Genomic DNA, 12,117 nt, shown 5'->3' with positions numbered 1-12,117 from the left:
GTCCCCCCCCCCCCCCCCCCTCCCCATCACTCTTAGTAAGTTAAAAAATTCTCTGGCGATGTCGTGTAGACCACACGATTAGGTACCTAAGATGCCTACCCCGTGTTTCGACTAGGTACCTTGGTACGCACTTTGGTAATGCGTATCTCTGAAGGTATACATCGTGACATTATCCATGCCTACCACTAAAAATAATGCTCTGATATCACTTACCTAGGTTAGGCAGATATTTAGGAGGATTATTCCCAACCTAACATATAATAACCCCTAAGTTATCTAACCTTGGTAGCAGTGTTTTTTATAGGTACCACCGATTTTCCTATTCGGTATGTATCTGTAGTTAGTTACCTTGGAAGGATTACACGGCAATTACTTATGTGTAGGTAGGTAGGTACCTAGGGAGCGAATCACATAATCAGCGATGTATGTAAGCGTGGGGATCGCCGTAAGATCTCCGCGTGAGTCAATGCCGGCCGGCATCGTGTGGCTGTGCCGGACACGGCTTCCGCATAGTATCGGACGCCTGCAGGTGATATTAGCAACTACGGGTATAAAATGCGTGGTACGTACGTAGGTAGGAAAGTCGTATATAAAAGCAGCAGAGATCAGTCGCCTTGGGAAGAGGAGTAATTGCATGAATGTCTTGAAATTTCAATTTCCATCAGAACCCCCCGTTGATCACGGATGAGCAACTGAGAGCCACTAGGAAAATAATCTTTGTACAAAACAATGCTCAGGCTAAGCTCCGACGAAACCTTCCACTTCGAGCTCCTAAAGCTGCTCGCGCACGCCTCGTACGGCGGGTCCGACATCGCTGAGTGTCTCGTCGCCGCGGGCGAGATCGTGCCGGGAGACTTCGAGTCGTGGTACTTGGCGTGGAACCGGCGCGCGGAACGGGTGTTGTCGCAGATCCCTACCTTGCAAAACCCGGTATCGATCCGTGATGCGCTCTTCCGCGCGGCCACGTACAGTCGCGCGGCGGATTTCTACTTGCACGGTAGCGACTGGGACGACCCGCGCATCGCGGCGCTGTGGAAACGGCAGACGGAGTGCTTTGATAAGGCGATTGCGCTCCTAAGTGTTCCGGGGTACAGGGCGCTGGTTAAAGCGGACGGCTTCGATGTTCCAGTCATCGTTTTCCCGGCCACCACCGAGGCGGAGGAGGGGAAGCGGCGGCCTACGATTGTCCTAGGAAACGGGTACGACGGATCGATGGAGGAGCTGTGGCACATGCACGGCGCGGCAGCGGCGGAGCGCGGGTACAACGTCGTGGTGTACGAGGGGCCGGGGCAGCCGAGCGTGCGGCGCGACCAGGGGCTCGGGTTCATCCACAACTGGGAGGCTGTGGTGTCGCCTGTGCTGGACCATCTCGCCACGCTGCCGTTCGTGGATGCGCGCAAGATCGGGCTCCTGGGGTACAGCATGGGCGGGCTGCTGGCGGCGCGCGCGGCCGCCTTCGATCACCGCGTCGCGGCGGTGTTCCAGATCGACGGGCTGTACGACTTCACGCGCACGCCCATCTTCACGTCGGACCAGAGCCTCAGCAGCCGGTTCGGCGACGGCAGGGACGAGAAGGATACGCAAGCTTTGCTTGTGAACCCAAAAGTACCAGCGGGTCTGCGCTGGCTGCTCGGTCAGGGGCTCTGGGCGTTTAAGGTGCGGACGCGGGCGGAGCTGCTGGAGAGGATGGCCCGTTTTAGCCTAGTGGGCGTGGCGGAGAAGATCCGGTGCCCGGTGTTCGTGGGCGACGCGGCGGACGACATGTTTTTCAAGGGCCAGCCGCAGGTCATGGCTGAGGTGCTGGGGGAGAGGGCTACGGTTGTGACGTTCACTGGTGAGGATGGGGCGGGGGAGCATTGCCATGTGGGGACATCGAGGTATAGCAGCCAGGTTATGTACGAGTGGTTTGAAGAGAAGGTTGTCAATGCGTAGACACCTACTAGCTTACATATAGGTACTCAGGTCTCATGATATATCGGACTTTACCTAGGAGAAGAGGGGCATGTTGGAATAGAGGCATACTGCAACTGAACTTAGCACCTACCTGGGCACTTACCTAAGGTTAGGTATGTCGCAGGAAATCAGATCTATATCATATAAATTTCTTTTGTGCTCCAGTAAGGAGGCTCCTTGGCTTCAAATAGTATAAATACAAGTAAGTGTGTTCACACTTAAGGATGAATGATGAATGGAATTATGGCACATGGCCGATGGCCGGGGCTGTTGAAGACTGATTAACTACTTCGTACCAGTAACTAAAGATTTCCAAGGTTAGATCTCGGGGTGGGAGCACACTATACTGTATTCGTATTAGCGTAGGATTAAGGCTAAACTTTAAATCGCGTCATCTGATATCGCGCTCAATTCGCGTGGGCCTAATGAACCAGTTCATTCAAGTGTCTTTGTGTCGTTTGTTCGGGGCAGTTAATACCCGTGGACGTGTTAATTGATTTAAGTTGTAACGCGACTGCATTTTTCACCTTTTATTCCACTTATTCCTTGTATTTGACAAAGTTAAACTCGAATGATGCCACTTCACCTTTCTTCACCATGGCCCCTTATGCCGCGAATCCGATTAATGAAGCCCAAAGGAAAGCCTTCAATGGCGAAACCGAGAGTCAAGACAGTCAAGCCATGTTAGAAACGTTCATGCGCAATCATGGTATGGGTGCGGTAAGCAATCTCATACTGCCTGGTTGGCCTGATTGGCCTGTGGCCTGCCTTTTGCTTTTTTTTTGCTTTTTTTTTTTTTTTTTTTTGGGTGGCAAGATGATCAGCACTGGGGTCTTGTGGTTTCGTGATTTCGACCTTTCGAGTTATTGTAACATGTTATTGGTGGTTTTCGACTAATATCTATGAAATCTATGTAGCTAAGCAGTCTACCTGCACAAGTCGAGCCTCTTTATCAATCAAAGGGAGAGAATGCCAAGATATCAAACAAAAACCCTACAAAAGTACAAATTTCACATTCAGCAAGGAAATGGTTTAAAATACCATCAGAAATCCGAGAGGTAAGCAATGACGTCGATAGGCATTGGCCATCATCGGCAGGCCGCAGCCATCGCGGCCTTCGTAATTGACAAGGGTGGCACTGATACAAAAGCAATACTTTAGCAACCGGCGAACGCGTCAAACGCGCTCCAAGAACTTGATCCTACGAACGAGTCTTCGGACCAGCCGACCCGCTCGAGCTTACCCTTGGGCTGCAAACCCGAGGAGTCTGCCATAATTCTTGGTCAACCTATTGCCAACAATAATGCGACCACCTGCACGAACGAAAGAACGAGTCAGTTGATTGACACCGAAGCCATTCCCGCATGTGTATCAACCGATACACCGAAGACCGGAGAGATGTCGTCGGGATCCACCACGCAGTCGAACGACGACCGCAGTTATGAGCAGTATTCTAAAGCCAGCTCACAGCCACATCTACAACCGTCGTCGCAGGGGAGTAGTGATCAAGAATATCGGACTCTTCAAGAGGATGAGACGGGATTTATAAAATTTAGGCGCACTCAATTTGACTTGCCGGAGTCCATTTCACGAGAGGCTGATCTCAACCCCGCCATTGCCAGCGACCCAACGAGAAGGTCGCAATCAATATCGCAGGTACCTGAGACAGATGGCCCGTACGAGGCATGTCCTGAGACCCCTGCGGTAGTCCAAAGGCTATTGCAACATGGAGGAAATGAGGTGCAGTTGATGGCAGCCTCGCAGCTTTTTGGGCAAACTCAATGGACATCAGCTGTAAAGAAATTTAGTCCTACATCATCTCGCCCATCGCCCGATGTTTTTAATCACATCGCCACTTCCCCAAATCCTGCGATGTCATCCCCCTTAAAAAATAGGGGACTGAGGACATCCCCAACCAACGTTTTTACTTCAAGTCCGGTACATGTCAGAACCTCGTCTAAGCCTTTGGATGACAAAACGCCTTCTCTCCCTACTAACAGCCGCGAGGAGGAAGGTCTTCATCAAAAAAGTATCGCCGAGACCCCAATCGCGCGACCCAATGTACCCAAGCGAAGGGCTGTCCTAGAACCCATTGGCGAGTACAAACCTTTGCGAAAGCAAAGCTTGGAAATAGTGACTGCTAAATCTATAGAGCACAGCGATGATGAACAAGATTCTGACTTCGAGATGGACGCAGTTGCGCGCCGTCGTATGTTGGCTAGGCTAAGACAGGAGAAGGCCAGCAAATCCTTTCCATCTGTCAGTCTCTTTCGGTCAGATTCAAATAGGGATGGGGATGTAGAGGTACCGTCAACCAGTCGCCCTCAATCTGCTCAGAATAGACGGATAGAAAAGCAGAAAACGACTCGATATTACGGCAAGTCTGCGAGTGATGATGGCGCGTCGCAAGAAACCATTGCGGATTCCCAGGAAGGCTTAGCACCACCACCGCCGCCGCAACAGTACACGAAAAGTAGTTCGAATGCGACGAACAAATCTAATGGGGCAAGCACCGACCTTGAAGGACCTCGCAACAGTAGTCTCCCGCTGCCTAGAGCACTTCTATCTGACGCGGAATATAGGGAGACCATTCCAGAGACTAGTCCGTCAGGTACTCTAATAGAGCCACCGAGATTATTAGATGATATAATGAGACAAGAGTCCAGCATAAGGTCCGAAATAGAAACCGTCTCATTTCCAGTCTTATCCAACGGCACAGATCCCGAGCAGCAGCCAAATGAACCAGATGAACCTAAGTCCTCAAGCCTTCCAGAACCGCTCTCCTTGATTCGTACAGACCGAAAAGAAAAATCTGGCCGGGGTCGACCTCTAGATTCCTCACCCTCTGTCGTCCAAGCATCCCCGTCCCCGAGCGGCACCCGTCGATCAACACGACCCCAGGATATAGTTACACCAACCTCAATTGAACACAACCCACCTCTTCTATCAGATCCCGGTACAAGGTCATCGACCTTGACAAGTCTGTCGGCAACACCTAGTATGCCTTCAAGCATTACACCCAACACAGAACCTGAGCATGTGTCAGAGGATAACGAAAGACATATTAGTTCATCACCGCCGGCAGCAAAGCCAGACTATGATAGAAGATTATCATCAACTCTTCCCAAACCACTGCCTCCATTCCCTAAGATGAAGAGGCAATCTCCACGTCGTGATAGTACTAGACGGTCAACATATCATGATTCACTATCAACTGATGAGTTGGCTGGGTCGCCAATATCCGTATCAAGCATGCCAGAGCGAAGAGCTCCCACCCGGAAGCCATCAAGGAAATCTTTAGCCAATCAAAGTTCACGTCGTGTGTCAACGGCAAAACAAGGCATCTTCGAGGGGATGGTTTTTGCAATATCATTCCAAAATGCACAGGGCCGGAAAAGCAATGAGAAGCACCCCGAACGAGTAATTATCGAGCAAAAGATTCGCCAAAATGGTGGCAGGATCCTATCTGATGGATTCGACGAACTTTTTAAATTTGATTCTTTCCAAGCTACCAGCAGCACCGCTTCAGTTCCTACTCTGTCTAGCTCGCTTACGCTGCTCAACGCAGATACTGGGTTCACGGCCTTAATAGCGGACGGACACTCGCGAAAAGTGAAGTACATGCAGGCGCTTGCACTCGGTATTCCATGCCTGGCGCCCAGATGGGTCACAAATTGCGTAGCCAAGCAGGAAATAGTAGACTGGACCTCGTATCTCCTATGCGCTGGGCCAAGTATGGTTTTAGGGGAAGCTATCCGCTCACGGAACCTGCAGCCATATGATGCCTCAGTGGCCAAGCTGGTAGACGTGATCAATGATAGACCAAAGCTCTTGGACGAAACACAAATTCTTCTCGTTATGAAGAAAACTAAAAATGAAGGAAGAAGGCTACCGTACGTATTTTTGGCACAAATTCTCGGTGGCTCATTGGAACGAGTCCAAAGTCTAGATGAAGCCAGAGTGAGACTTCGAGAGAGGGAGTCCCAAGACCGACCTTTTGATTGGGTATACGTCGACGATCATTTGCATAATGCTCAGAACGCCTTGTTTGGCGCGGCTGCAGGGGATGCGGCTCCGAAGAAACGAAAACGGCAAAGCACAGGGTCAGAGGATTCTAACCGACCACCGAAGAGAATTAGGACGCTCAACGATGAACTGGTAATCCAAAGTTTAATCTTAGGCAGGTTGGTTGAGGAAGGGGAATTGGATGGGTAACCGTTACTTAGGATTGATGTCATAGGATTGGGGAATTGGACTGTACAATAACATCTTGATGGCGTTTTGGTCGAGGGCCTGTAGGCATTTAGGCGGTGCATTCCTATGATGCAGGCAAATGCTACAGGGTACTATACTATACCCATACTCAGGTACTCATCGATTGAGGATTGCGGATGAGCAGAACGGCTCTCCAGGCCGTGAATGATGAAAATCATGGAGAATATGACAGATAGGGTTGGCTCCGGTATCAACAAGTGTCATTGACGTGTTCTGAATATCTTCACTAACAAGTAAGCAAGCCAGCTTGATGCAAAATCCGGGATTAGCTTCTTCTTGAAATCATACGTAGCATCGACATGCCACGATACTTGTTTTTTGACGTTCAAGTGCCTGCCTGGTTGAGTAGAATCCATGGGCGGTCTCAGGGACTTCATATGTATCGGTAATCACTAAGTAATGATTACTTTATACAGCTTGTACAGTTCATACAGTTTGTACGTATGTATGTCGGTCGGCGGTGGTGAATAAATAGCAAGTCAATGTCGTCATCCCGCAAAGATGGGTTAGGTATGGTAGGTATAGGGGTTCCATGCTTATAATACCGTGCCTTGATTTTCAGCTATTAATTATTATTAAGGCTTTTTTGGTTTTGGTTTACGGATGGGACCGTTGGATCGAACTAACCTAGGGGCAGGGTAGATAACTACAACCATTCCTATTCCTAGTGTAGGTGTAATAATCTTGAACCCAATTGGAAGGAGATGTCAGATGGAGGTTTGTACGAAATAGGGAAACGGAACAGCCAAGACTGTTTGGCGAGATCGGGAAAATGAGGCTCGATCGGAGGATTGATTTGGGGGCTTTTCGACGACGGACTTGGAATTGGACTTGGACTTGATGATGATACTGATACTGATACCTGCCAGGCTTGTTGGGCTTCTGTTTTTGTATTAGGAGTTTTGGATTAGGGGGGGAGGGGAGGCATGGTTTACGATGTAGTACTACTAGCTGTGTATAGTTGTCGGTCGGGGATTTTTTTTTATGTTCATGTTGCATGCTTCTGTTACATAGGTACTTCCTTTTTTTTTTCAGGTGAGGGAACATCTCGGTGAGGCTAGAATCTTTAACACTATTATAGTTAGGGGAGAAGAAAATAAGATTGGAGCGAGGTTTTTTTCTTAGATCCTAAGCGTTCCTGGCGCCGGCGGGCTTCCTTCCCGAGAAGATGGAGTTCGGCAAAAGGGACCCGAGAAAACTATCTCTAGAGAACCTTGGAAGTTGAGAATGATTACCCACCAGGATTACTCTATTTTTTTTTTGTTTCTCACGCATTCTAGCGGCGGACAAAATTGGGGCAGCTTACCTATGTAGGTACCCAGGTTGAGATGAGGAGTTTCGATAAAGGAAATAATAATTACTATTGCCTGGATCGATTTTGGGTGGGAGAGAGAGAGAGAGAGAGAGAGCCGCAGTTGCTCCTGTCGGTAACTACCGCTTAGGATCGAGAACCACTACATAGTAGGTTTTAACTAGGTAATACTAGGTAGCATATGTAGCTATATCCCCGTCCGGAGAGGGATATATGAGGCGCGGATTAAGACTCTTTAAAGCGCTCTTATTTTTTTTATTTTTTGATGATGACGTATGAATGGGACGGACGTAAGAAGTAGATGATGGCATATTTACAACATTTACGAAGATCACGAACCTCCAGGTTTTTTTTTTGTTGGAGAAAATATTTGGAGAATCATGGTGACGATTGACGATGCTATGTAACTATGTGGAAAGGAAGAAAGCAAGTTTGCTTCGTCCAGAAGAGCGGAGTTACATAGTGCGCAGGGTGACGGGGGAGTGACGGGCGGGCATCGTGAAAGCCGTTGACGGGACGGGGTAAGGAAGGAAGCAAGGCGGGTTGAGCTATAGTATTATATGGGGAACTATTCTACTCATAGAGCTTGCTGCATATCTCAACTAAAAAGGCCCTGGAGCTCTGAAAAGCTCCATTGTCTAAAAGTATGTATCATGCATACAAGGGAGGCAAGGTAGGCATAGGTATATGGCTTTGGCGTGCATGCATCCATGCATAGGAACGGCGCGGCAGAGTACCTACAGCTTACAGCTACGCTGGATATTGACATGTATGCGAGGCTTTTAGTGATTATCGTCGCATTGCAGCTCTTTTCTTTTCTTTTTTGGGCTCAAGCGTTCATGGCCAGAAACACAGAATGGAAACACCTCCCCCCCCAAAAGTTCCAATGCTACGGTAATAATTCATTTGCTGGTTTGCTGGGTGCGCCGTGAGAACCGAGTTGCAGGGCCGTAGCAAATGCTCCGGGAAACCCATATACATACATGCAATACAGCAAATGTAAAATGCAGAAGGTATGTATGGATAGTAAGTAGGTAAGGTTGGATACCATCCCATCCATCGGGCAGACGGCACGCATCTGGGGGATCGTTGGGAGCCAAATCGCGGATCGAACGATTTGACGATCATTTCATAGTTATAGTAGGCAATTTGCTGCTACAATTGATTGATTGCTTCTCTCGCGTGTCGCCGAGAACCAGAGAATCTGACATCCATGCGTGCGTGCACAGGTACCAGGTAGGTTACCAATGGACTTATGCTGCACTGTTATTTGTCTTGGACGACACGTGCTTCATTCCATGAGGCCGGAATTCTCGGCGCCATACCATATTGCCGTTGGAATACCCGTGCCCCCATACATATGCCTTATGTACCTTGCCTTATTGTACCTACGTAGGTTAGGTACAGCCTGTACAGGTGCTTGATTAATTGGTATTAATGTTCGGATAAGAAAAAAAGAACGAGGGTAGTCGGACTCGGACTTGATATAACATTCCATACCTATTACCTACCTACAATACTTATTGATGAACTTCAAGCGGCACCCGGGATAGCCTAGCCTGGGAATCTATGCAGTGAAATCAGTAATAGCTATCATGCAAGTAAGTCAATAGACTTGTAATACACCGATTGGGAGTCGGGATCGTTAATTCGTTCAAGCCTCCTCCTATGTACCTCCCACCTCTTTCCCCCCTTCTCTAATAGGTACTATACCAAAAAAAACCACACGGAACCGGCGCCGGATTTGCAGCTAAAGACTAAAACTCCCCATGATCCAAACATGACTCGTCGAGAGAACTCTCTCGATGGTGTACCTGAAGCGTCTAGGCCATTGATGTGCTTGCTCCTTGTTTTAGCGCAGCAAGGCCGAGGAGCTGAATTAAATGAATTATATAGATGCGACGTGAACAGCGCATAATACACAAACAGCCTACATAGGCACCTACTTTACTTTACATACCGAAACTAGCTGTCTCGGTAGTCAGATAAGTCAGGTAATTTGTTGCTGCCCACGGACTGTTGATGATGGCTTGTTTGAATTGAGTTGAAAAACCTTCGCATTTCATCCCCCTCCGTCTAAGTAGATATTAGTTATCTTTTCCCGACTAGCTCTTGGCTATCTACAGTAGTACTCCGTTCATAGATGCCTAGCTATATTCTACGATGCATTCTATGATATGTATGCCATATATGGACATGTGGACTAGTCTCGGCCTTGCCTATGCGCAATCAGAACATCTACTGTGGCAGATAGACACCATTACTGGCCTAACCTAGTGCAATATAACTACCTGAAGGTAGCCTCCCTAAGCCTCTATTCTAGCTAAACGTCACAACGTTTCAGTGAGATGGCTAGTAATAGTTAACCGGTGCCAGCTAGCTACCGCCACTTCTTGGTCTACTAGTTGCTCTTTAGATCCATAGGGAAATTCGCCGAGCCGAGCTGGAGAAGGCTAGGGAGGGGGGGGACGGGAAGGGCAATTTCGTCACTGTTTGTCGTGTTCGTGTTACGGTTCACTAGTTATTATATCATATTACTTGCCTACCCAGCTTACCTAGCTTCATCTACCTGAACCTATGTACCTGCCGAAACGCGGACAAGCGTTGGGCAAACTTGAATTTGATGTTTGCTACTACATATGTAGTATGTAATCACATACAGATCTAGTATCAGGTTGACGAGGTGGGAGATGGGACTTGGGGACAGCTGAACGATAACTGTAACGGCACTTTTGCTATTTTAGAGTTGTACACGGCGTCTGCGACTCTGTGGGGATCCTCGGTTTCTCGGTTGGTAGGGATTAGCTCTGTCTCTTTCTCTCCCTCTTCATTGGTACCCTAAACAGGGAACATACTCGACAATGAGCTCCGCGACGAGAGATGCTAACTAGCACATTACATTGTGACCAATGGCGCGATTATTTGCATGTACGACGATAACATGCAAAATCGACTAGTCACATACCGACTATGCGTACTTGCTAATAGTTGCTATAGTATCACCCACCTACATACATCCAATGTCATCCATACGTGCCCAGGAGCGCAGGATACATGTGCTTACCCAGGAGTCCAGGACCAGTATACTATCCATTCGCATACAATGGCAAGATGGGATTGTGAAAATACAATAGAACAATCTTCGATCCCCTTCCCCGCCGTCCTAAATAAGGCTAGTGGGCAATGGCCTGATGTGAGAGAACATTAAATAATTCGAGCAAATAAGACCGAGAGACGAACGATTGTTTCCTATCGTTACCCGAACGAGAAGAGCATAGAGCCATAGCTAGAAACTCGGACCCTTGCCGGCTTAGCCTCTTTATTTCCAAGTAATGTAATATCGTATCGTGTGTGTGTGGTATAGTGCAATGCACAGGTCCTTGAGGACATAGTATCTAGGCCCTTGAGTATAGGTAGGCATTGGATATTATGCCTGCCTAGATATTTGTTCATGTTGGTGTTGATGATGGTGACGATGAGCTCTGGGTGTTAGATGTACAGTAACTGGCGGTATATAAGAAAGGCAGGAAGCCATCGTTACATTTGTGCACTTTTTCTTTTTGCTTCTGTTTTCATCTTGCCCCCCTCTTTTCATATTATACATACCCATATCTCCATCTCCATCTCCATATACATCTCCATATCAATATCAATATCAATATTAATATATCCAGCCTTAAAAAAGGTGACAGGCTGATCAACTCCTCACCTTGGCCTTATCTCTCTGACCTTGTCAGCTTTGGCCCTTTGGAAAGACTTGGCTCTGGCTTTGCGTGCAGCTCGTTGCACATCGTTTTGCGCATCGTTCCGTACTTTGGTAGGCGAGCATCTGTACAGCTTTGGGCAATTCAAAGGGGAGATCAACGCTCTGCAGATAGTATTGACGCCGCCATTGGACAATCCCTTCTCCAAACGTTCAATATAATATATCGAGATCACGTCAACCAAGCTGCAAAACGATTAGCGACTAAGGAAGGCCGCCTTGTAGCCGATCCCGGTTTGATTGGTTAAGCTGTCAAGAACAAGCTATTTGGTGCTACGCCTGATTGAGAGATTTCAGCTGGGATCGTCAAAGTTCCTTTTTTTTTTTTTATCTCCAGGCCTTTTTGGCATCGAAAGAAACGTACTGTGGATTACGCCACCCCCGAACAGTTCGGTTGTTGTAGGCGTAACGATAGCTGCAACGAACGACATTTCAGCAATTAAATTCCCACTAAAAAGTTATTAGTACTACTAGTAGTGTGGTTTAAAGAAAAAAACGAAGCGGAAGGAGAGAAGCCGACTCGACCTTGAAAAGCCTCAAGTCTGTTTCTTTTTTATTATTATCTAACTAAACTAAGTAACTTCTAGTTATTCTTGGTTTAAGAGAACATTACAGCATTACAGCATTACAGCATTACAGCATTACAACATCAATTACAACAGAGCAAGCCGAACAACCGAACAACCGAACAACTTGAACAGAACAAAGAATAAAAAGCCTTTATCTATTTTAGCGCCTGAATTACTACCTAGTACCTATACGCATGGTTAGTTAGTGCGCTAGTAGTAGTTACAGGTAGTGTCAGATACTCGTT

General features: G+C 47.6%; 2 protein-coding genes across 2 annotated transcripts; both read left to right on the top strand.

The window, feature by feature from the left end:
• The first annotated feature begins 4 nt into the window (after positions 1–4).
• On the top strand, positions 5–2,221 carry GGS25DRAFT_492720 (alpha/beta-hydrolase). The gene is made up of 2 exons (XM_049261207.1): positions 5–523; positions 571–2,221. Exon 2 carries the CDS (start codon positions 730–732, stop codon positions 1,930–1,932), a length of 1,203 nt encoding a protein of 400 aa, XP_049117181.1. The 5' UTR covers positions 5–523; positions 571–729; the 3' UTR covers positions 1,933–2,221.
• Positions 2,222–2,386: 165 nt separating this feature from the next.
• On the top strand, positions 2,387–6,790 carry GGS25DRAFT_301233 (uncharacterized protein). The gene is made up of 3 exons (XM_049257653.1): positions 2,387–2,673; positions 2,871–3,011; positions 3,115–6,790. Exons 1-3 carry the CDS (start codon positions 2,551–2,553, stop codon positions 6,166–6,168), a joined length of 3,318 nt encoding a protein of 1,105 aa, XP_049117180.1. The 5' UTR covers positions 2,387–2,550; the 3' UTR covers positions 6,169–6,790.
• Positions 6,791–12,117: the final 5,327 nt, after the last annotated feature.

The sequence above is a fragment of the Hypoxylon fragiforme genome (assembly GCF_022984875.1).
Source record: "Hypoxylon fragiforme strain CBS 206.31 chromosome Unknown GGS25scaffold_5, whole genome shotgun sequence".
NCBI lineage: Eukaryota > Fungi > Ascomycota > Sordariomycetes > Xylariales > Hypoxylaceae > Hypoxylon > Hypoxylon fragiforme.
This window is presented reverse-complemented; position numbering and strand designations above follow the sequence as displayed.

Excerpts from the sequence above, each read along its gene's own strand:
- GGS25DRAFT_301233 (XM_049257653.1), top strand. The coding sequence starts at position 2,551 with ATGGCCCCTTATGCCGCGAATCCGATTAATGAAGCCCAAAGGAAAGCC. Across the intron at positions 2,674-2,870 it reads GCAATCATGGTATGGGTGCG|CTAAGCAGTCTACCTGCACA; the intron begins GTAAGCAATCTC and ends AAATCTATGTAG. Across the intron at positions 3,012-3,114 it reads TACCATCAGAAATCCGAGAG|CAACCGGCGAACGCGTCAAA; the intron begins GTAAGCAATGAC and ends GCAATACTTTAG.
- GGS25DRAFT_492720 (XM_049261207.1), top strand. The coding sequence starts at position 730 with ATGCTCAGGCTAAGCTCCGACGAAACCTTCCACTTCGAGCTCCTAAAG.